At 38.6% G+C, this 23,477-nt stretch overlaps 1 protein-coding gene, 2 long non-coding RNA genes and 1 pseudogene across 3 annotated transcripts; all 4 read right to left on the bottom strand.

Annotated features, from left to right (window-relative positions):
- Positions 1-594: 594 nt before the first annotated feature.
- Positions 595-1,460, bottom strand: LOC112196666. Its single transcript, XR_002935310.2, has 3 exons — positions 1,320-1,460; positions 974-1,064; positions 595-820 (listed from the first exon to the last, which is right to left on the bottom strand). It is a non-coding gene; the product is annotated as an uncharacterized LOC112196666 (long non-coding RNA).
- Positions 1,461-6,032: 4,572 nt separating this feature from the next.
- LOC121052618 lies at positions 6,033-7,137 on the bottom strand. Its single transcript, XR_005809636.1, has 3 exons — positions 7,105-7,137; positions 6,842-6,951; positions 6,033-6,137 (listed from the first exon to the last, which is right to left on the bottom strand). It is a non-coding gene; the product is annotated as an uncharacterized LOC121052618 (long non-coding RNA).
- A 1,409-nt stretch (positions 7,138-8,546) lies between these two features.
- LOC112196449 (putative multidrug resistance protein) lies at positions 8,547-14,463 on the bottom strand. Its single transcript, XM_024336795.2, has 8 exons — positions 14,281-14,463; positions 14,106-14,160; positions 13,718-13,902; positions 13,170-13,627; positions 12,517-13,057; positions 10,411-12,404; positions 9,946-10,306; positions 8,547-8,702 (listed from the first exon to the last, which is right to left on the bottom strand). The coding sequence occupies exons 1-8, from the start codon at positions 14,461-14,463 to the stop codon at positions 8,547-8,549; spliced, it is 3,933 nt and encodes a 1,310-aa protein (XP_024192563.2).
- Positions 14,464-18,681: 4,218 nt separating this feature from the next.
- LOC112199621 lies at positions 18,682-21,638 on the bottom strand (annotated as a pseudogene).
- Between the last annotated feature and the right edge of the window lie 1,839 nt (positions 21,639-23,477).

The raw sequence follows: 23,477 nt of genomic DNA, 5'->3' as shown, positions 1-23,477 counted from the left end.
TATAGTAGTCGAAATTTAGACTTTTTACGATGACTTTATAAGATTAAATATTTGTTGTAGAAAATTATACGCGAGACTTCTTGTTGTCGCGTATAAAGATATGCAACATTGGTATAGTTGTCAAAAACAACAACATTTCCTCGCTATAGCATTTTCACTATGTGTTCTTTTAGCGAGAAAACCAGCTATCCCTAAAGGTACCAAGTGAAGAGGAAGTTACTTTGTCATTCTTGATTCTCTAAACTATAGCAAAGCATTGATAGCAAGTAAAGATGAGTAGACAAAATAAGAATATATCAACCAAAAGTATTCTTTACGAGTTACAATCAATACCAATTCAAAATAGTTAGATCAATAATAATTCAAAACAGTCTAGAGATACTTGTGTACTAAATCCAACACACTAGTAACCAAATTATTGGTTGTTGGTTTGCTGGAAAGTGTTGCAATGAACTCCTCATCTTTTTGGCATGCTCCTGATCAGTTCCCCAAATCTTTAAATATTGTCTACTCGCTCTTGCACTTTGAACTCATCACTATATAGTGGAGACACATCTGCAGCGCTAAAAGTTCTTATTTAGAGGTTTTGTAGAGGCTTGCGGCACCTGCAGGGCAAAACAATGACTCAGTTCTAAGAAATGAGAAGTGCTTGACAATGAATGACTAACTTGGCTTAAAAAGAAGATCATAGTGCAAACTTACCTCCACATTGATACCAAGTTCTCCTGATCGAGAAGTAATTTGAATGATAACTTCACTGCATCTACCAACCTAGGAGTCACCAAACTCCGTTGCAGCCCAGATAGCTTCTGCATAATGCCTGCATAGTATCAGAATAGCAAGTATGCAAGTTGCTCAATCTAATCCCAAATTCCAACTAACTCAGTATTCTACCCAAAATTGAAAAAAAAAATTGATTAAGTAAATAGAAAACAGACCAAATAACATGATGAATTGGCCAAGAAACAATCACCTCAGTTCCAATGCCAGCCAAAGCACTAGAAGTGGACTATTGTGCATCAAAAAGCTTCATTTTATTCCATACTCCCGGATCAATTGTATCACTAAAGTCACAAGTTCCAGAATAAACAATTTCATATTCAATCTAACTGAAATGTAGAAATATTGTTACCTAGCCCAAAGAAACCTTCATAATTACAGTTCAAATAAATTATAAGGGAGGAGAGTATAACCAAACACAGCCCCTCGCAGATACATCTTGAAACATAGAAACTCATGCATTGTCATAATCATCAACAACCAACCTTGGACCAAAACCAATTATCATAAGAAAGCACAAAAACGTTCAGAACCCTAACCTCTATTTCCAACACAGATCATTGCTCAACAAGATCTCTTTGAGCCCACCACATGCCTCATGACCCAACCTAAAATTACCATCCATTACCTGGCCTATGCAATTTCAAAAGTCTATCCGGGGCGGCCTTAGATTGCTTCAATAAAAACCCTACAAAATAGAATCAATCAATGAAGAGTATAATTAAACAATAGAAAGCTGCAATTAAACCGGAAGCAGGAGACTCACCTTTGTTTGTCTTCAAGATGTGATGCACGGAAGGCGGTGGCTAGAAAAATTACCCGGTCCTGTAGAACAAGAACTGAAATCAAATAGAACATGACGTTCCTCACCAAGTTGAGCGAAACCGGCCCCCGTAGACCGTGACGGACGTCCCGGTAGAGAGGATCGCGCCGAACCACGTCCTGTAGTTGCCGCGGAAGACGGTGGTGATGGAGGTGAAGATGCCCGGGTCGCCATTTCCGATGGCGAGGAGCATGATGGTGGTCATGGACGGCATGAGGTTGGGAACGGAGGAGAGCTTGGTGGTGACGAGAGAAAAGTGGGCCTGGGCGGCTATGATGAGGAATTGAGGATGCAAGGGGATGGGAAGAGGCAGAAGTGATTAGGTTTTTATTTTGATTTTTCACTTTGATTTTGGGATAGAAGCCCGCTCATTTTTTTACTTAGGTTAGCTCAAGGTTCAATTTCCCTCCAATGCATATAAAAAATAATTTAAAATTTTAGACTCTGGAAACACACTGCCACGGCAAGGCATCATGTAGCAAATTTCATTAAAGAGCAACACACCACTTTAGTACCGCCGTATGCGGCTGCGTTCTCTAAATTAATTCAGAAGTATAGTCAAAGCATTTAGAAATCTGAGAGATTGAAATAAAAGTGTACTTATAGGGAACTATAACTATTAGAAGATGTGATGTGATCGACCTATTTTCTATCTCACTACAAGAAAAATGACCTTTTGCAAGGAATTTTTTCCTTGTAAACAGCTGGAAATTCCTTGCATTAACCCAAATGCAAGGAATGTTCCTTGCATTTGAGTCCTTGCAAAGAGGCCCTTGCAAAAGAGCAAATACAACAACTTGAAAACTCCTTGCATTTGAGTTTCAAAATGCAAGGAATTGTTCATCTCAAATGCAAGGAATTCTGAACCCGAGGTTAACTTTGGTTAACTAATATACAAGGACAATTCCTTGCATATTATTCCTTGCATTTAGTAGATGGAAGGCCCTTTTTAGCCATTTACATGCTATTTAAAGTTTAATTACATTTAATTTATTATTAATTTCTACCCAATCTAATAAAATCTGTTCCAACTTCTGACACTTTGAATAAATGAATTACTTTTATTTATAAATAAAGTAATAATTACATATGGAAAATTCCACAAGGATTAATAACTCAAATGTTCACAAAGACCTATGTCAAAGACTTTGAGATAATCTCAAAGCTTCCTATTTAGAAGTTTACAACCACAATACACTTCTAGCTGGAGCAGCCCCGCTCTTGCTGGTTACCTGTAAGGATGAGAATTTTGGTCACTTAGAATGAATTACTAGATTACTGGTATTGCCTTACAATTAATCCAACAAGCACATAATATATAGCACCACCTGAGGTCAGGTAACTTGTCCATCATGCAAAGGGTTGAGCACTGAAAATCACAATCAGGAAGATATTCAAAGCTGATAATGAAGGTAACAAGCTCAAAGCCAATTTGGACCAAGATCAGTTTAGTGAATGTACTAATAGATGATGCAAACTTTTTTATCTGTATGTTTATCTAATGTGTCCTTGACCAAACTTCAAGTGTGATCATTTAAGTGTTCAGTACAACTCATTTATAAAAGCACTCTTAGTGTGTCATTGATAGTAAAGAAAATTACCAGCAAAAGAAGAAACAAATATACCTCTAAGCCCAAAGCCAACTGAGGAAAAGAAAAAAAACCTTCAACAGCAGTACTGTAACTTCTAGGTAATATGCCTTGGAACAATTCCTAGTTTCCATATTCCGTTCATTTTCCAAATGACCCCTGCACGGAAATCAAATTTCAGTCAAACATGTTAGACTGTGAACTAAGATCAACAAAATAAGATAATAGAGATGCGATGGTTTGGCAAAGAACATAACTCATCAGTCCAGGTGTATGTAAATATGAATAAATCTATATATCGGCTTTGGGTTTTCTATAATTCTTGAAAGGTTCGGTCATCAAATCTTGCATGAAACCACGAATAGTTGCGCCAAATTATTGTAGTCTTTATGCAAAAAGAAAAATCATATACCAGTGAATCAAATGTACTTGTTAGGTTCCATATCCTCTACCTCAATTTCTTAGTCACTGTCCTACAGCAGGAAATTGTTCAAAGATTATAGTGAAAGATTAAAGTGAATCAAGTAATTCAATCAAGAAAGATATCCAAGATCCATATATGCGGTCATAAATACACAAGCTGAGCCTAACACTAGAAGTAAGTGAACTTCAATACTCGAAACAAATGCTAAAGTGCTGTAAAAAACTTACAGTGCACTTGAACATCAAAATTCTTATATGCTTCACCCTGAACTTAAAATTCTTATATGCATTTTATAAGCTTGAGTTTCTTGGATATGCTCTAACCTCATGCTAAAGAAAGCAAGAAATAAAAATCAAACCAATACATATATATTAACTATCAGAGAAGTTTTCAATTTAATAGTTACCAATAGTTTAAAAATATTCACCTTACTTTGTCTATGTTCTAAATGATCTTAATGTTCGTCGTTTCAGTTATGCATTCCTTAACTTTTTTCATATGGATCTCTGCCTGGAACAGAAACAAACATATAAAGCAAAAACATTAATAGATATGATACAACCAATTATAGCTTTAAGTGAAAGAAGTGCATTCTTAATACCATTGAAAATGTAGTACTAGATGAATCAACACTTTAAATAACTACTGGACAGAGGTTTCTTATGTGGCAGATTTCAAAGATTGCCTAAACAATTTTCAAACCAAGTATGTGCACACTTAGGCTAAAGCGTATATCCTCTGTCTTGCCACAAGAACTAAGCGAAACATGCACTTTAAGTTACACTAGCTTATAAGATTATCAGGGGTTTCTTAAATGAAGAGATCTCACACATTACTAAACTATTCTTAACTTTGTCACCACTGAATTCAAAATTTTATATAACCAAACTTTATAATCGAATTGACAATTTCTAGCAAACAGAAATTAGAAGAAACAAATATACCTTTTAAGACCCAAACATACTAGTATGCTACAGATCAAAACATACAACTGTTTGTGAAAGAAAATCACATTATCCCACATATATACTGCTAAACTAGTATTAAGTAAACTGGTAGAAGTAATCTAGAAGTTAGGTACAAAGAACAACAATGTCGTTAACATTATAATGTCCAACTGTTCCATATGATAAATTTCAAAAGAAGCTCTTATCTGATACTCACATGTGGCTTCAAGTATGTTCCTTGAAGCGCATATGGTTTTTGCTAAGGCAACTGTGAAATAAGTTGCTGATTGTCCATATAGGAATTTCATGCTGGACATCTGGTTCTCTAAAGCTTCTGCATAGGCAATGACTGCAGAAGTTTTAGGGGCCAGGAGCCTGTTGTCTTAAATATAGTCCCATAGACCGAACGGGACTAAATATGATCCTCTTCCCTGTTTGTTCCTTTTTCATAGTCTGTACCACTCATAAGAACCGTATAGATAAGATGCAGTTCGATGTGAAAGTAGACAATGCGAAACTCACGATTTCCTCGCTTTAATTTTGAAAAGAGTTGCCTGCAATTGTAGTGCCATCCAATAATATGCCCTGCATTGAACAGGTTATTCAATTTTCGATCATTATGAAATTAAGGCCTATAAATTAAGATAGTAAATGAAACCTATAGTACCTTATCGACACAACCAAAACTGCTCACCAATTTTGTTTACAGGATCAAAGTTATTAGGGGCAGCTTTAATTTGCCTCAACATGAAAAAAGCCAGTCTGCAGATCCAGTCCGCTCAGAGCTGCCCAAATAACCAGGTTAGGATATTAGTAGTGTCCTGAAAAGTATAGGAAACGGAAGGGGTTGAAAAATATCACTACATGATTGTTGTAGAAATGCAAAAACATAAATCTGACCCTGGAGAGCAAAGAGCATATGGAGGATCCCATTGCCTGCCCCTTTAGTGTATGTCTTCCTGAACATGGATGACTAAACAACACATATCAAAATATTTGAAAAGTTTTTTATTATCTTCCAAAGAAACCAGCAAGGATATTACCGGAGTACTTATCTAGCAATAACCCAAACATTAGACCCATGCAGAAAAACTCCGATTGCAAGATAATACTTGAACTATCATATTCTACTGAGGCACAGATTAAAATTTAAAGTGGAATAGATTGTAATAATGACGGAGATGGGAACCCAATATATTACCTCAATTTTTAACGTCACACATGGATTGAGTGTATCAAGCTTAACAACATACCTAGAGAATATGTTCTTAGCTTTTAAATTTGCAGCAAACTATAAAAGAGAACAAAGAACAATTAGTAAAGAATATATTTAATAAGTGTACAACTACACATTTTAAGCTAGAATATTTTGAGTAAGAACTCAGAACTAACATGGTAACTGATTAGAACAATAGATAACTTCAATCACCCGACAAAACTAGAGGCTCTAATTCTTTTAATTAAATTTGGTTTTGAGTAACATTAACTTTTAAGAAATCTAAATTCAAGAGTGTTACTATACCTCTAGAAAATACTCATGGTACTTCCAATCGGCACCGCTTGAACAACTCTACCTGCAATGGAGCCAAAAAGAACAATTTCAAACAGATGTTATACGAATGAAACATAAGCTTGGCACCCAAAAGATTGAAGCTTTCATAAAGAAGCTTGAGAGGCTGAGAAAGAGTAGATAGTGTGGTACTGCAATAAAGAAAAATAAAAAATCTTGAAATTCACTTGAAATTCAAATGCATCAGACAAACTCTAAGCAAATTGCATTCACAACAAAACAAAATTAAACCAAATGATACCCAAAATTCATTTGAGTCAAACCTAAACCATTAATTAAAAGCCATCGAAATCAAACCAATGAGAGATACAAGGAAAGAGAGGTACAATTTCACCAGTGCGAGACAGAGAGCGGTGGAGATAATGACGCCTGTTGGGGTCTCTCGCCAAAGTTTGAGGGAATGGTGGCTGGGCATCGATTTGATGCTAGAGCTACTGCCAATCATAAATACAAATCTGTACTGAGAACTTGAGAAGATAGAAGGCATAGCTAGCTAGATTTGGGTGTTTGGGATTTTAGGGTTTGGTTTTTCATCTTGTGGGGAACTGAGAGTTTCTTTTTCTTTTTTTCTCATGCGCACCGAGTTTAAATTTGTATAATCCACTTTCCTTATCAGCTAATTACTCTCATTATACTAATTTCATGAGCAATAACTGAAATCTGCAGAGGAATAGTAGCTCAAATTTGCAAAAAATGATCGAAGAAAACCTTTGAGGATGTAAGCTTGAAGCAGCGCGGGGTCGAGCTGAAGCGCCCTATCACAATCCTTGACCACATGCTTGTGCAGCTCCAATTGGCTGTAACAGAAGGCTCTGTTGCTGCAAACACCAACACTCTCAAAGTCAGAAAATCGATCAAAGAATCGAAACTCGATTACGAAGAATTGAAGATCGGCGACGCTCGGAATTCGAGAGAATTGATGGCGAATTGAATTGAATTCAGTGAGAGAGATAGAGAGTGAACGAACGAACCAGATGCCCTGGATTGAAGAGGATTGGTTTAGGAGCGAGTCGAGGACTCGGATTTCCTTGGACCAGTCGCGCGAGCTGCAGATCTTGGCGAGCTCGATTCGCTCAGAGATTGCTGCCATTTGCGGTGGTCGGAGCGAGTAGACTCGGACGGATTGAGCAGTGACACTCGGTTTTCTTCTCTCTCTGTCTCTCTCACAGCTTCTGGTTTAAAAGTGATATATTCGGTGGAAAGAGGCCCGAGGTTAAAGGGGTCAGGCAAGGAAATTAACTAGAGTCTTTGCATTTTTAATTGAGGTCCCTACAGAGCTGACAATCCATTGCAAGGATTCTATGGGGATATGCAAGGAGTTTGCCCATTTTTAGATCTCAGAGCACTATATACAAGGATATTTCATATTCCTTGCAACGTCCAAGGGTCAAATGTAAGGATATACAAGCATTCTTTGCACAACCTCATCAAATGCAAGGATTTTTAAGTCCTTGTATATAAACCCGTTGCAAAAAGAGAAATTTCTTGTAGTGTCTCTTGGTCAGTTTATGTTACGAAGTGCCCTTGTTACTTACGCTATTCATTTGATTCCCTACTCAATTGTAGTTAATCTCCATTAGATCTAAATTAAATAGTGAAGAATAAAAATCTAACTATGTTCACTTGCTTGTTCACCCCTCCTCATGGTTAAAATTTTGATTTGGCACTTTTTCATTACCATGAAAATTTATAGAAGCAACACTTTACCTCTCTCTGTTTGATCAATCACGGACTAGTCTCTTTGTTTGACTTGGTATTACATATTCTTTTTTTTTAGTTACAAGGAGGTCTTAAAAAGAACCAAACAACAAAAAGCAAAAACTAAGTTACAGCTTACAAACCTAACAAAAGATTTGGATATAGAAACTTCACAAAGATCATCATGAAAAGCAGTAGCAGCTTGGGGAAATGAACTATTTTTTTTTTCTTTGAAATCTTCATATAATTGAGGGATTTCTCCTCGATCGGATTTCATACAAAGAATTAAAGTATCAGTTTATACAAGGAAAAATTGAAAATATTTTAGAAAAGAATTTTGTTTTGAAATATTTAATTTATTAGCCTCACTTGGATTTGCCTTGAAGAGATTTTTCTTTATTGAGATTGCCTCAAGGGGAATTTTTTTCACCCAAATTTTCCCCTTGAGGGGATTATTCTTCACCCATGTTTATCTTGCAAGGATTTCTACTTACACAAATTCTCCTTAAGGGAATTTTGCCTTACCCGAATCAGCCTTGAGAGGTTTTACCTCACTCAGATTTGCCTTGAGGAGATTTCACCTCACCTAAATCCGCTTTGAGAGGTTTCACCTCACCCAGATTCACCTTAAGGAGATTTTGCCTCACCCAAGTGCTCTTTGAGAGGCGCTTTGAAAGGTTTCACCTCACCCAAATCCGCTTTGAGAGGTTTCACCTCACCCAGATTCACCTTGAAGAGATTTTGCCTCACCCAAGTGCTCTTTGAGAGGTTTCACTTCACCCCATTGAGGAGATTTCACCTCACCTAAATCCGCTTTGAGAGGATTCACCTCACTCAGATTCACCTCAAGAGAATTCCGCCTCACCCAAATCTGCCACATAATCATTAAGTAACAATCTATAGAAGTCGTTGCCTAATTATTTTTTTGTGAGAGATTATCACATAAGTATTAACCGACAACACATACAAGTCGTTCTCTAATTGATTTTCAGTGAGGAAGTTCAAGTTGTCACACAAATATTAAGCGACAACCTGTACAAGTTGTCACTTAATTGGTCGTTTGCAAGAAAATTAAAGTTATCACATAAACATTAATCGACCATTGATAGAAATTGTCGCCTAATTGGTTTTCAACGATGAATTTCAATTGTCACATAAACATTAAGCGACAACCCGTTGAGCTCGTCACCTAATTGGCCTTTTTGTGAGAAAATTAAAGTTGTCATATTCACATTAACCGACAACTCGTAGAAATTGTGGCCTAATTGGTTTTCAATGAGGAAGTTCAGGTTGTCACATAGTCATCAAGCGACAACCTGTAAAAGTCGTCGCTTAATTAGTTTTCAGTGAGGAAATTGAAATTGTCACATAAACATTAACAGACAACTAGTAGAAGTCGTCGCTTAATTAGTTTTCAGTGAGGAAATTCAAATTGTCACATAAACATTAAGCAACAGCTCAGTAAAGTTGTCACCAAATTGATTTTCAGCGAGGAAGGTAAGGTTGTCACATAATTATTAACCGACAAGTCACATAAGTGGTCACTAAATTAGTGTTTAGTGACAAAAATCTAGTTGTCACATAAATATTAAGCAACAATTCACAGAAGTCGTCGCCTAATTAATCTTTTGCGAGGAAGTTAAAATTGTCATAGAAACATTAACCAACAATTGGTAGAAATTGTCGCCTAATTAACATTTTGCGAGGAATTGAGTGTCGCATAATGTCATATGGGCGACAATTGTCAATTTCTTGCAAATTCCTACTTTATGCGACAAATTGGTTGTCGCCGATGGGATCATGTGCGACAACTGAAATTTCCTCATATTTGCCAAGCTTTTGTGACTAATTTTGGGTTGTCACAATGAAATTCCTCGCTTTTGCTATTTTCTCTTGTGGTGTGGTATGTGTTAGATGTGAGTGGCTTTGTGACAAAATGAAACGACTTCCTTTGTTTCCCCAAAATTTGCTTGATGAACCTGCTCTTTTTGTTAAACATAATCATAGAGTCTTGGAAATAATTTGACAGTGATATCAATTGTCAAGGATCCATCTTGTTGAACTTGACCATTATCAACAAACTACCTATTCTAAATTGTTCATGCTGAGATTGCTTGATTGCTTTGTAGTTTTATCAAAGAGTAGTAGGCACCACTACTTCCAATTGAAACCAGTTCAGAGTGTGATCCTTGTTCTGCTACTTTCCCATTCATTATCACCGCTATGGAGTCTGCTTTTTGTATTGTGGACAACCTGTGAGCTACCACTACACATGTTCTGCCAACCATCATCTTCTCCAGTGCTTCTTGGACTAGATTCTCTGACACGCTATCAAGGGCACTGGTTGCTTCATCCAAAAGAAGGATACTTGGGTTCTTTAGTATGGCTCGGGCAAGTGCTATTCTCTGCTTCTGGCCACCTGATAGCTGAACTCCTCTTTCTCCACAATAAGTGTCATATCCATTTTCCATGGAGCTGCAAGATTACAAATGATGTGTTTCCATAAGACCAAAAGCTATATGTTGAGTGTATAAGTTGCAATATGGAGAAGAGGAAAGAAGTTAAAATCGTATCCACACCTTATGAACTCATGAGCATTGGCTTGTTTTGCAGCCTTCCTTACTTCAGCCACTGTTGCATTTTCTTTACCATATACAATGTTTTCTTGGATTGTGCCTCCAAATAGAGTAGGCTCTTGGCTTACCAAAGCAATCTGTGACCTCAAGTTCTTCAAGTCATACTGCTTGATGTCACATCCATCTATGAATACGGATCCATTTAGTGGATCGTAAAATCTTTCAATCAAGCCAATGATAGTGGATTTCCCTGAACCACTCTGTCCCACTAGTGCCATTGTGTTTCCAGCTTTAATCTTGAGATTCAAGCCTTTAAATATCATCTGGTCAGGCCTAACTGGGTATGAGAATACCACATTTTTCAGCTCTATGTGACCCTTGAAAGTCTTTTTAGCCCCTTTAAGCTCCTCAGAAGAAATCTCACTTTCTCTGTCTAGAATAGCAAATATTGAGGTGATGGCTTTCCCACTTCTTGCAAGATCAGAAGTCATGCTTCCTGCATCTGCGATGTTCTTACCAGTGCTCATTAGGATGAAGAAAACTTGAAATAGGTGCGTTGATGATAGTAAGTTCTGATTCATAAGCCTCCCTCCATACCAATATGTCAAAGCTATAGCAGCTGTGGTCAAAAATTGAGAGCTGAACAGACCAAAACCCGCAACCCATGACTGTTTGATGTTCTCGTTCCTCGGGCCTTGCATAGCATCTCGAAAGAGGTTTAATATCCTTGTCTGTGAGGAAAATGCAGTGATTGTCCTGTGGTTGAAAGTAGCTTCACTTGCAAGTTGACTACCTACAGCCTGTGCTTTCTGTGCTTTTCTAGACATACTCTTCATTAAAACACTCCTAGAATAGAAGCTTCCAATGAGCAAAGGTTGTATTGCAATCATGACAATGGCTATCCTCCATGTGACCATTAATCCGAGTATATAAGCTATGGTGGCACTGAAGAAAACCTGAACCAACAATGAGATACGGTCTGCAGTAAGGGATCTAACAATGTTGGCTTCAGTGGTTAGCCGGGCACAGATGGCAGCACTTGTGTTCTCATCTTGATCAAACCACCCTATCTCAAAGGTAAGAATCTTTTCTAGCAATTTTGTTCGAACTCTTTCAGATAATTTCTCTCCCATGACTGCAAAGTTGTAATGCTGGAGGAGATTAGCAAAGAAGCTGAAAACTGCTAAGCCTAAGAAGATGTAGCAGTAGAATCTGGTCTGTGATCTGATGGTGGAATCGTCTGATCCATAGTAAATTGACACAACTGTTCCTAAGCAGTAGGCATGAATTGGCTGAAGAGTTCCAAAGCTAGCAGCACCTAGACACCCCAGTATTGCTTGCTTCCACTCTGGTGCATTCATTTGAAACAAACGCCACTGAGATGAGGAGGTTTTAGAGATTTCTTTTGACCATTCATCGTCAAAGTCATCATACTGGGGAGTTTGGATGGAGTTCGCTATACTAATGGAAAATATTGGGGTGACTGCATATGCTGGGGTCAGTGGGCTGTTTTGCCAGCTTGAGTGAACACTCTTTGTTGTGTGCCAGCTTGATCTCCCACTTAGTGGTCCTGGGCTATTTTGCCAGCTTGACCCCAAACCCCTTGGTGTCTGTGGAGTTTGAGGTTGCTCCATTCTGTTGGGGTTACTATTTTCCATGGCTTCTTTCTGTAATTGCAGCATTTTTTTGTAAGCTCCAGCTTCTCCATTTCTCATGTTGACCAACTCGTCATGGGATCCCTTCTCAACCACTCTCCCTGATTGAAGAACCACTATTGTATTAGCCTTACGTATTGTGCTGAGGTGGTGAGCTATGACAATGGTTGTTCTTCCTTGCGATGCTTGGTCTAAGGCTTCCTGTACAATAGTTTCAGACTGAGCATCCAAAGCACTTGTTGCTTCATCAAGCAAAAGAATTTTCGGGTCTCTGATTATTGCTCTTGCTATGGAAATCCTTTGCTTTTGCCCTCCAGACAATTGAACTCCAAATTGCCCAACCTGAAGAAAAAGGTAAAACAGTTTCCCGGTTTAGTTAGGAATGGTACTAGTTCACTGCTAATTTAGCAAGGAATTAGCTTGAAATATGGAACTAGTTAGAATGTGGGCATACTTGAGTGTGATATCCTGCAGGTAGTTTAACAATGAAGTCATGTGCATTTGCAGCCTTAGCTGCACTTGTCACGTCTTCCATAGAAGCTCCTTCCTTCCCAAATAAAATATTCTCTATTATGGATGTTGCAAAGAGAATCGGTTCTTGATTAACCAGCCCCATCTGGGATCTTAACCAGTGCAGCTGAAACTTCTTTAATTTGTGTCCATCAAGGAGAATTTCCCCTTTTACTGGATCATAAAATCTTTCAAGCAAAGAAATGATTGTTGACTTTCCAGAGCCACTGCTTCCAACAAGACCCAGCATCTTACCAGCTTGAACCTTAAGGTTGAGTCCTTGAAGAATTGGGGTATCAGGTCTTGACGGGTAGAAGAAGTCAACCTTTCTGAATTCAATATCTCCTTTCACATATGGTAAAACTTTTCCCCTTTCATCTTCAGAGTCAATAACCGGAACGCGATCAATCATCTCAGATATTCGGGTAGCAGCAGTACTTGCCTGAGTGATGAAGGAGAGATTTGGAAGTGCATTCATAATGGCCCTGTAAAATATAAACTAAAGCTGTGAGTAGAGATGAACAAAGGAAAAAACGAAATGCCTAGAAAAATATCTGTGATTGCATTTGGAAATGAGAATAAAGGAAAGTGACTTACAATCCTCCCAGAATTACACAGATTCCAGAAACAAAAACGAGGCCACCCTTTTCACCTCTATCAATAACAAGTTTGCTTCCAACCCAAGCCTGAAAAGCCCAAGCAGCATAGATCATTCCCATGCTCCCTATTAGTAATCCCTTTGTGAATCCTTGCTTTATGCCAAGCTGTGTAACTTTCTCAAGAGCAATGCTGAACTTCTTCAGTGTTTGACGCTCCCCAACATAAGAATAGACCGTGCGGATTGAAGAGATTGCTTGTTCTGCTACCCCTCCAGCAACTTCATAGGCACCATTTATCTTAACTCCCAAGTCTTGCATTACTTTCCCAAATCCCAATCCGGGGATGATAAACATGACCGAGAATGGAAGAGCAGCCAGTGCCAATCTCCAAGACAGCACAAAGGCAACAGGAAAGCAGAACAGAAATGATGAGAGGTGAGCCAGGCAATTTGGTAGCTACAAGAAAGAAAGTTTGAGGTAAGAACATAAGATTATAGCAGCTAAGAAAAAGAACAAGAAGCATGCATGTGATGGACAGTTCTAAACCTTCTCAGCTATTGTGTCTTGGATAAAATGAGCATCAGAAGAGATTGTGGAAATGACTTGGAAGGTCATGGAAGAATTTGCTTGACTGTCGAAGAACGCAACGTCTTGCCTGAGGACTGATTTTAAGTATTCCATTCTCATTCTGGATGTCTGTCTCTCAGCAGTTCTAGTCCAACAAAACCCTTCTGCAAATTTTGAATATTGTCAGCAAAATATTCAAGCACGTACTTCTCCAGTATGTAATTGTTTCATTCGACTTATCAAGTTATTCGTGTTCAAGAATTAACTAATGTTTTCATAGGCAAACCCTTGCCCACACATACCAACATGACTTGGGACTAAACTTTAAAACCCTTAGCCTAACGTGTATAGAGCAGAAGTACAATACCAATGAAAGCAGATATTCCAACTCCAATTGCTACACTGAGCAGCTTGAGTGAGTACTGTAATAAAGAAAATGCAAGCGTTAAAACTTCGTAGCCATATATCTGCTGAAAATACTAATGACCAGAACTATACTAACAGAAACTTGAAAGATATAATTGAAGAAGTCCATCAATTACCTCGTCGACAATGTCGTTAGAGAAAGTAAGAGTTGCAGCTCCATACTCATTGATGACGCGGCTGAGCACAAACATTGTAAGCGGTGTCATCAACCCATCTCCAATGCTACCCAAAGTTCCAAACACCATCAGTAACTTGTCAACTTTATCTGCATACCTGAACAACCCGCCTTTCTTCCCCATCTCTAACCTACATATGCATGCAACAAAGTCTCTAAAAATGTCAAAAGCCTACTCCTTAATTTCTTTTGGCATTGATTCAGTGCAATTAACAATGGTTGGAGATGAGATTACTTGTTAAAGACAGTTTGCTTTTCGTCGATTTTCTCACATATTCAAGATGCCAAATGGTTATATAGTCAATGCAGGTTTTAGAATAACTCAGTAAGCCGGCGTCTTGTTTGATTGCTTGAGACTTGTCGAAGTGTTGGTTTCAATAATACCAGCAAGCTTCTCTAATCTATTTTTGTCTTTCCTTTTGCCACTTTGCAACACCAGGAAGTGTATAAAAACAAAATTTTCTTGTCTGATCTATTTAATTCTTTGTAGTACTCCATAAAACTGATATAAGCACTGACATGATCAAGGTTTATTTAACCGGCCGAGCAGAATATTCTACTTTAATCAGGATGACATGGCTTAGGCAACTGAGGAAAATACACGTTAGTAGATACTATTTCTTTTTAAATATAGGTCAAATTTGAAACTATCTCTCCTAGAGTATGTTTTTAGTTGCATATGCTAGTGTCTAAATCTTTGAGGTGACTGAAATCGCATCCAGATTAAGCAAGCAAGCATCTGTATGGAAATTTTTGGTGTTATCTAAAAGTTAATTAATTTAATGCTAAATAGCAAAGACAGTTTTAACTCTGACATTGTTCTCGAACAAGAATTTGCACTTGGGAATTTCCTATGCAAGCAAGAATTCCTGCTTGAAAATCCCTGGCAACACATGTTTGTCACCTTTTGAGCAACAAAGATGCCGGCCAATACCCCCATATCAATATTTGGACTTGTGTTTTACTTGGGATAAATAATCTTTCTCTGAAAGATTTGCGCATAGACTAATTCAACATTTATTCAATAAAACCTAGTCGAAAAAACATTTCTTCAATAAAAAGTCTGACCTAAAAAAATACAATAGGAATGATTTTCTAGGTGAACCAATTTCTGAAACAGGGTTCTCAACTATTTGACTATAATTGTTTAGAATGAAAATGTTCCATGGAATTTTGTTCACTGGTGATTGATATAAAAGACTAAAAGAAAGAAAACCCATATACCCTAAACCTGAAAAACCCATATACCCTGAACCAATGCCTAGAATGATTTTGTGAAACAGGGTTCTCAACTATTTGACTATAATTGTTTGGAATGAACATTTTCCATGGAAATTTTGTTCACAGGTGATTGATATAAAAGACTAAAAGAAAGAAAACCCATATACCCTGAACCTGAAAATGAACTAATGCTAGTTATTCAGCCTTTTCAGGTTGATATGCCCCTTAGCTTACTTCTTTATTAACAAAACATTCCACAAGGTTAAGGGTTACATGCTAGGGAGAGTGGGAGACCATGCCATTTCTCTCAGTGTTAAGTAGGATGAATGCTGCTTTGAAGCTTCATAAGAGAGAAATATGATCCACCATGGCCAATACCAATTACCAAGTAGCTCACTGTGTGAAAATTGTTCCACTACCTTACCATTCTCTATAACAGAGATGGTGTCTCCCACTCTCCCTTTGCATCGTGGACAAGCGATGAGCTACCACGACACATGTTCTGCCTACCATCATCTTGCCAAGCGCTTCTTGGACTAGAGTCTCCGACACACTATCTAGGACAGTGGTTGCTTCATCCAACAGAAGAACTTTCAGGTTCTTCAGTATTGCTCGAGCAATTGCTATCCTCTGTTTTTAGCCCCCTGATAGCTGCAGTCCCCTTTGTCCACAGTGAGTATCGTATCCATCTTTCTAATGCAGTCGGAAAGATCATCTAAGGTTTACAAGCAATAAACCTAGAACAAAGGTTCTGGAGTCCACCAGAGATAAAAGAGATAAAGTTGCATATATATGAGAAAAGAAACCCTAGGGCGACTAACAATGAACCCCTAAAGCCCATGGGTAAAAATAAAACAAATCCAAAACAAACTAGGAAACCGAAAATTCTGAAAAACAGTAAATTGCAGTTTTGAGGCCCTAAATGACCCCGAAAGCCCGAAAAAGCCCACACGTCATAGCATAGCTATGAGTTTTGTTCCTGGTGCGATTCTCTTTCCGAAAAGCTATAGCAATCGTAAATCAGACACCGAATGCCAAAGTTGCAATAGTAACTTAGGTTTTCCTCCTTTTGCACGATCGAACTATTCTTCAGTTTGGATTGCCATTCGTTCTACATCACTTTCATTGAACTGTATCATAGAAATTAGAAATGTCAATTCCTTATTATCCAAGCAAACAAATCAAACACCAGATAGTTAAATTAAATCCAAGTCATCCGACCGATTTTGTTTCAGGTCCTTTGACTAATATACATAGTAGGAAACGGGACTTTTTACATACGTGTGTGATTCACACAACATAATTCAAAAGGATGTTTTTATTTTTTATTTTTTTTTATCAAGAAGAAACTTCATTAATAATGAACTGGATACAATGAGTTTTGGCATCATCTCATACACAGAAATGGCCACTGGACTTCACACTGGAACTCCAAAATGACTGACTAACGGAGCCAACAAGGCCTCGACTCAACTACAGTTTTAACTTGCACTACAACAAAAGGCAAAGACAAAACTGTATGATAGACAAAAGCGCAGAAGCAGTGAATCCTTGACATCTCACTTCTCGTCCAGCCAGTAAGAACTCTAAACTAGACAACTTACTTGTGTCGACACTAAACTCACCCACCAGAGTCCTCCTGACTAGCATTTGATCGACCAAGTCACACTCATTGTGACCTAAACCCGACCAAAAAGGTTGCCAGACAATCAGACCTGGGACTAAAAACTCAACACCATCACCACCCTCTTGTCAACACCATCCATCCACCACTGCTCCAAATCGCCATCGCCTTCAACCCGATCTCAGACAGGAAGGACCCACTAGAAGGCCAAGGATGATTGTCTATAGCCAGAAATTTTCGCCACCGCTGCTGACCCAACTCCAGAACATGAACGACCTCTCGACCGGCGAAGAGAAGATTGTCTACACCAAAAATTGCAGTGCGACCCAACAGCTAAAACTAAAAAAACCTACAAAAGACTTATTGATGAAAACCAAATAAAGAAACCAAACACCAAAAACTCTCAGCAGGCCGCCACACCCACCACCACCGCCTGCATCGGAGCCTCCCCTATATCAAGCCACCGTCTACCGCAGACCACCGCCTGCAATAGACCTCCGCCAGCATCTGAACTCCCCAACCTGGATTAGATCGCCCTCGCCTGCTTCGATCTCCTACCTGCTGACGATCACCTCTGTCAGCGCCCCACCAACCCGATTGTCCCAAAGCCCAGCTATTTCGACCACCCTATCCCAACCAGATCCGGGGGCAATACCCACAACCCCAATCCAAGACAACCTGATCCCCAAACCCCAACCCCGACCCCACAGGTTTCGAGCGACTACCACCGGGTCGGCGCTACACCATGAAGAGGACGGAACCCCAGAACCGCAGATCGACACCGTAGCAGCAACCACGCTAAACTTCCATCTCATCCCTCCAGACCACCTGTCCCCATCCATCCCTTGCCAAGCACTGCTGCCTAACCGGCCATCCCACATACTCGACCTAAATTCCGATCTGAACCGCTCGGGAGCGAGTGGTTCGATCTCAATAGCGGCCCAATCTAGGCCACCACCATCCTCGTCCTCAGAGAGAAGCATCACCACGAAGGCCAGATCCCGTCAGGCTGCACGCGCCACGCGCCGACGAGGGTGCGCCGCCGGACGAGTAAAAATTTTTTAACGGGGAAACCCTAGGTCTAGAGAGATGAACCTAAGCAACTATGTTTATTTTAATTCAAAAGGATGTTGAAAATTCAGCAAAATATTATTATATTCTTTTATTTTATTTATTATTTTTAGTATTTATTTATTCTAAATGTAATTGTAAAATATGGAAAACTACGTAATAAGTCATGTATAATAACTTTTTTTTTTTTTGAGATGAACATGTATAATTACTTTTGGTTCAAGAAGACAAAAGTTTTAATAAATGAACAGTGCAGAACACGAGTTTTTTTTGAAAATATGGATATAATACGAACATTATTTGGGAAATTAGTAACATTGCCAGTATATTAGAAATAGAGCTAATAGGTATATATGGGAAATTTTCGAGAGATTTTTTTCCATTTGATTTGACAAATTTGCATCCACATATATGCCTGTGTCACTACTAAAAAGAAGAAGACAATATGTACCTTATAAATTCATGAGCATTCAAAAGAATTGCTGGCCTTCTTACTTCAGATTCCCTAAAATTCTCTTTACCATAAAGGATATTTTCACAGATTGTTGTAGGCTCCTGACTCACCACTGCGATACCTCAGTTGCCTCAAGTTGTAGTTCTTAATATTGTGTTGGTCTATATGTACTGATCCCTTTACAGGGTCGTAAAATCTTTCGACTAGTCCAATGACAATGGTATTACCTGAAACACTATGTCCCACTAATTCCATTGTTCTTCCAGCTTCAATCGTGAGATTCAAGCCCTTGAAGATCATTTGTTCTGGCCTTGCTGGGTAAGAGAAAAACACATTCTTCAGTTCTATGTGGCCTTTAATAGTCTTTTGCAGCTTATTGCCTTCATCAGGCTGAATCTCACTTGACCTGTCTAGGATAGAAAACACTGATGCTATGGCATTGTAGCCTTTGGCCAAATCAGAGGTTATACTTCCGGCACCTGCAATGCTTTTACCAGTGCTCATCAATAAGAAGAAAGTTTGAAACACGTGCTCTGCAGTTATGGTGCCTTTGTTCATTAGCCTCCCTCCATACCAATATGCTAGAGTTATAAAGAGTCTCATTATTCTTTTCTGAGACGAAGATTCAATGAAATTTCTATGGTTGATGGTGGCTTCACTTGCTTGTTGACTGCTCTTAATTTACCTTTTGCACTTTCTTGGACAAACCTTTCATGAGGGCACTCCTTGAGTAGAAGCTCCCAATGAGCTAAGGCTGTGTGGCAATGTTCACAATGGCTAACCTCCCTGCAATGATCAATCCAAGTGCAAATGCTAGGGTGGCACTTATGAAACCTCGAATCAGCAACGACATACACTCTGCAATGAAGGATTGAAACATACTGCCTTCACTAGGTAGCCGTGCACAGATAGCTGCACTAGTATTCTCATCAGTCATCACGATCAAACCACCCTATCTCAAATGAGAAAAGTTTGCCAAGCACTCTCTCTCTAATCCTTTTTGTTAAGCGCTCTCCTGTAATTACAAAACAGTATTGTTGGAGAAGCTTGGTGATGAAGCTATCACTGTTAGGGCCAAGATGTGGCAATAATGACTGATTTATTTTTAGAGTTTGTGGCTGTCTTCTTGGATGTACACTAAGACAACTGATCTCAAGCAATAGGCTTGAATTGCCTGCATATAGCTCCGTAGCCATCAGAAACCGAACAACCAAGTAAGGCTTGCTTCCACTCAGGTGCATTCATTCGATATAAGCGCCATTGAGATAGGGGAGGATAATTTTGTCTTTGTTTTGATAGTTGTAGTAACCAAGAGGGTGCATTTGGGAAGAATAGTCTGCCATGCTGATGGAAAAAATTGTGGAATGTACCGAGCTGAATTGGCCGGCTGGGCTGTTTTGCCAGGTTGATCTTATGCTGATTGTTGACCGGAGAGGATAATGATTCATTGATTTTTGGTTGTGTCTATCTTCAGATGGGATATCTTGAAGCAATTGCAGCTTCATTTTGCATGGCTAGTTACAACTGAACCATTTTGCTGTATGCACCACCTTGTCTGTTGTTCATATTGATCAACTCATCATGAGAACCTGACTCAACTACTTTTCCTGCTTGAAGAACCACTATCAACTCAGCTTTGCATATTGTGGAAAGCCGATGGGCAACAATGGAGGTGTACGTCCTATTGAAGCCACGTCTTGGGATTCTCGTACTACTCTTTTGGATTGTGCATTGAAAGCGCTTGTGGCTTCGTCAACCAGAAGGATTATGGGATTTCTAGCGAGAGGCCTTGCTATAGCAACCCTTTGCTTTTGCCTTCCAGACAATTGAACTCCAAATTGACCAACGTAAACCATTGGAAACACTAGTCAAAAGTCAAAACTAGTTTTTATGTTTATAGTTAGCTATTTTGTGGATTTAGGGCGAGAAAAATGTGATTGGCTTACTTGAGTTTCATATCCTTCGGATAGTTTAACAATGAAGTCATGAGCATTTGCTGCCTTGGCTGCATCTGTGACATTTTCCATCGAAGCTCCTTCCTTTCCGAATATAATGTTTTCTTTTATAGATGTTGCAAAGAGAACTAGTTCTTGACTAACAAGTCCCATCTGGGATCTGAACCACTTAAGCTGAAGTCTCTTTTTATCATATCCATCAAGGAGTATTTTTCCTTTGACAGTGTCACAAACCCTTTTTAAGTAATGAAATGGTGGTAGAGTTTCTAGAACCATTGCTCCAACAAAACCGACAGTCTTTCCAGCTCTTATGGTAAGATTGAGTCCTTCAAGAACTGGGGTATCAGGTCTTGATGGGTAACTAAAGTGCACCTCTTTAAACTCCACTTTTCCTTTCAAATGTCCCAATACTTTTCCTCTTTTCATAGTGTCTATGGCAGGATCTCTTTCAATCATTTCAAACACCCAAATAGCAACAGATGTCACATCCATGATGAAAGACAGATTTGGGAGTGCACTCATTATGGTCTTATGGACCTAAAGATACAAAGACTTTAGTTGTGAGTTGGAGTTGTGACAAATTAAAATATCATCATAAACGAAAACAAGTAGGCTAGCTTTTCAATAACTTTGTTTTGTTAGCTTCTGCTAATGCACACATTTCCCAGGTTAGCACCTGAAATGTTAAATTATGCCATTCATATACAAAGTAAAGAGAATGGGAAGAAGAAAAATGAGCACAAGGAAAGGTACTTACAGTCCTTCCAGACGATGCAGAAACTAGCAACAACGACAGTGCCTCCTTTCTCTTCTTTCTCAATGACAAGTATGCTACCAATCCAACCCGGGAAAGCCCAAGTAGCATTAAATATTCCCATGCTCCCTATCATCACTCCCTTTATGAAACCTTGCTTAATAACAAACTCCATACTTTTGTAATGAGCAGCACTGAATTTTAAGTATTCAGTTCGCATCCGAGATGTTTATCTCTCTGCAGTTCTTGTCCAACAAACTCCTCCTGCAAAATATGGATATGGATATGTTTCCAGTTTAAACATTTATACAATCTTATGCATTTCAGTGATTTCACCATGTATGAGTTATATGAATTTCAAGGCACTTCATTACATTCAATATGGTTCCTCATTTCTGTATACAGATTTATAGTACACCCAAAGACTAATCTTCTCCTAAACTATAGTCATTTACGACCAATAGAATGAAGGAGAGTTGACTATGAAATCAATGTCTAAGGTGGTTCAACATATATATTATGATCAGACCAAATTTATAACTATTCTTGCAATATACAGGCTTCCAGCTTTGCATCCTGCCCTAAATGAGACATACCCAGAAAGGCGCAGGTTCCAACTCCAATGGCAAGATACAACAGCTTCAGTGCATGCTATAGAACATGGAAGTATGCAGGTTGGTTGGCTAAATCATTAGAAGAAGAGTTACTAAACAGTGGCACATACTATCGTGGATTTATCACACAGGACATGAGTGATGAGATAATCTCAATATATTTCACATGGTATAAGTTTTCTTCATCTTGAAACATCAACTACAGTATAGAAATCCATTTTCAAAGTTGATATACCATGCTGCTAGTTAATTTCCTGACTGTTTTCTCAAAGAATTGGATTAGTTTATGTACCTTGTCTACAGTCTCATTAGAAGGAGAAGATGATCCATAATCATTCATCCACCTGCCGAGGATTACCATAGTTAATGGGGACCATGGGGTGATTGGGGTCATTGCACCATCCCCAACACTACCCAAAGTGCCTAACAACAGCAGCAGCTTGTCGATCTCATCTGCATACCAAAGGAAGCCTCCTGTGCTCCCCATAACAGTTGCAGCAAACAATAACACAAAGCCTTCCCCAAGAAAATTCACCTCTTAACTCAGATTGGTTTAACTCATTTTTTTTATCCACCATTAATATTGCATATACACATATATGGGGTATGTTACTTCAACAACTGTACAACCCCTTGAACATCAGTTGAAGCATATACTTTTTCAGATAATCCTTATGCTATTGGTCCCTTACACAAACTTCATAAAATTTTATTATACAAATCAATAGAAGTTTAACCACATTGATGCAAAAATGAACGGAATCTCGAATCTACGTTTATCCAAGTACTTAGACACAAAATGCCAACAATCCCAAGATTGGTATGATGCACCTAAACATTTAGCTGCCCTAAAATTACTGGGTTTAGTAGTAGCAGCATATCACTCTACTGTTACTGGCTTTACTTGGTCCAACTTATGAAGGGTGCAATCAAATCAGAGTAAATGAAGGCAGAAGACACAAATTAGAAGCCAAAACTATTCTTGGAATGTTTCCTACTCTGGTATTGGGTCTAAGAGTTGATATAATTCTATAATAGTATTACCCTAAGACATCAAAAAGTATAAACAGAAAGTGAAAAAAAAATGGTGCCTCTCCAGACAGGCAAGGGTAAGAGAATAAGGTGAATATAGTACAAGGTCAAAAGTGCTGCTGCAACCAAAATTAACTTACTGATAAGGTGGTGGGGAGTACGTTGCAACCTTTGGCCCTTTTTAATTCGGTATAATTCTGTAAAAAGGGCCAAAATGATTGACCAAAAAATTGCATCTTTTGGATTGGGGGAGCATTTTTTGTGGAACTGTTGCCTCATATCCAAAAGCCAGCTTTCACGGAGAGTTTCAACAAAATGTATGGACATGTTCTTCAACAGCAGGTCGTTCACCAAGTTTCAAGTTAGTTTGCAACTTTGCATAATCAGGGGAAATTTTTCGGGTTTGGTTCTGT

The sequence above is a fragment of the Rosa chinensis genome, chromosome 4 (genome assembly GCF_002994745.2).
Source record: "Rosa chinensis cultivar Old Blush chromosome 4, RchiOBHm-V2, whole genome shotgun sequence".
NCBI classification, from domain to species: domain Eukaryota; kingdom Viridiplantae; phylum Streptophyta; class Magnoliopsida; order Rosales; family Rosaceae; genus Rosa; species Rosa chinensis.
Note: the sequence above shows the minus strand (reverse complement) of the source record. Positions and strands in the feature narration are given on the sequence as shown.

Bases quoted from the DNA above. Each gene is read 5' to 3' on its own strand.
- LOC112196449 (XM_024336795.2), bottom strand. From the start codon at position 14,463: ATGGGGAAGAAAGGCGGGTTGTTCAGGTATGCAGATAAAGTTGACAAG. The intron at 14,161-14,280 runs GTAATTGATGGA...TCTTTATTACAG, and splicing joins CTAACGACATTGTCGACGAG to TACTCACTCAAGCTGCTCAG. The intron at 8,703-9,945 runs GCAATCTCAGCA...ATTATGTGGCAG, and splicing joins TAAAACTACAAAGCAATCAA to ATTTGGGTGAGGCGGAATTC.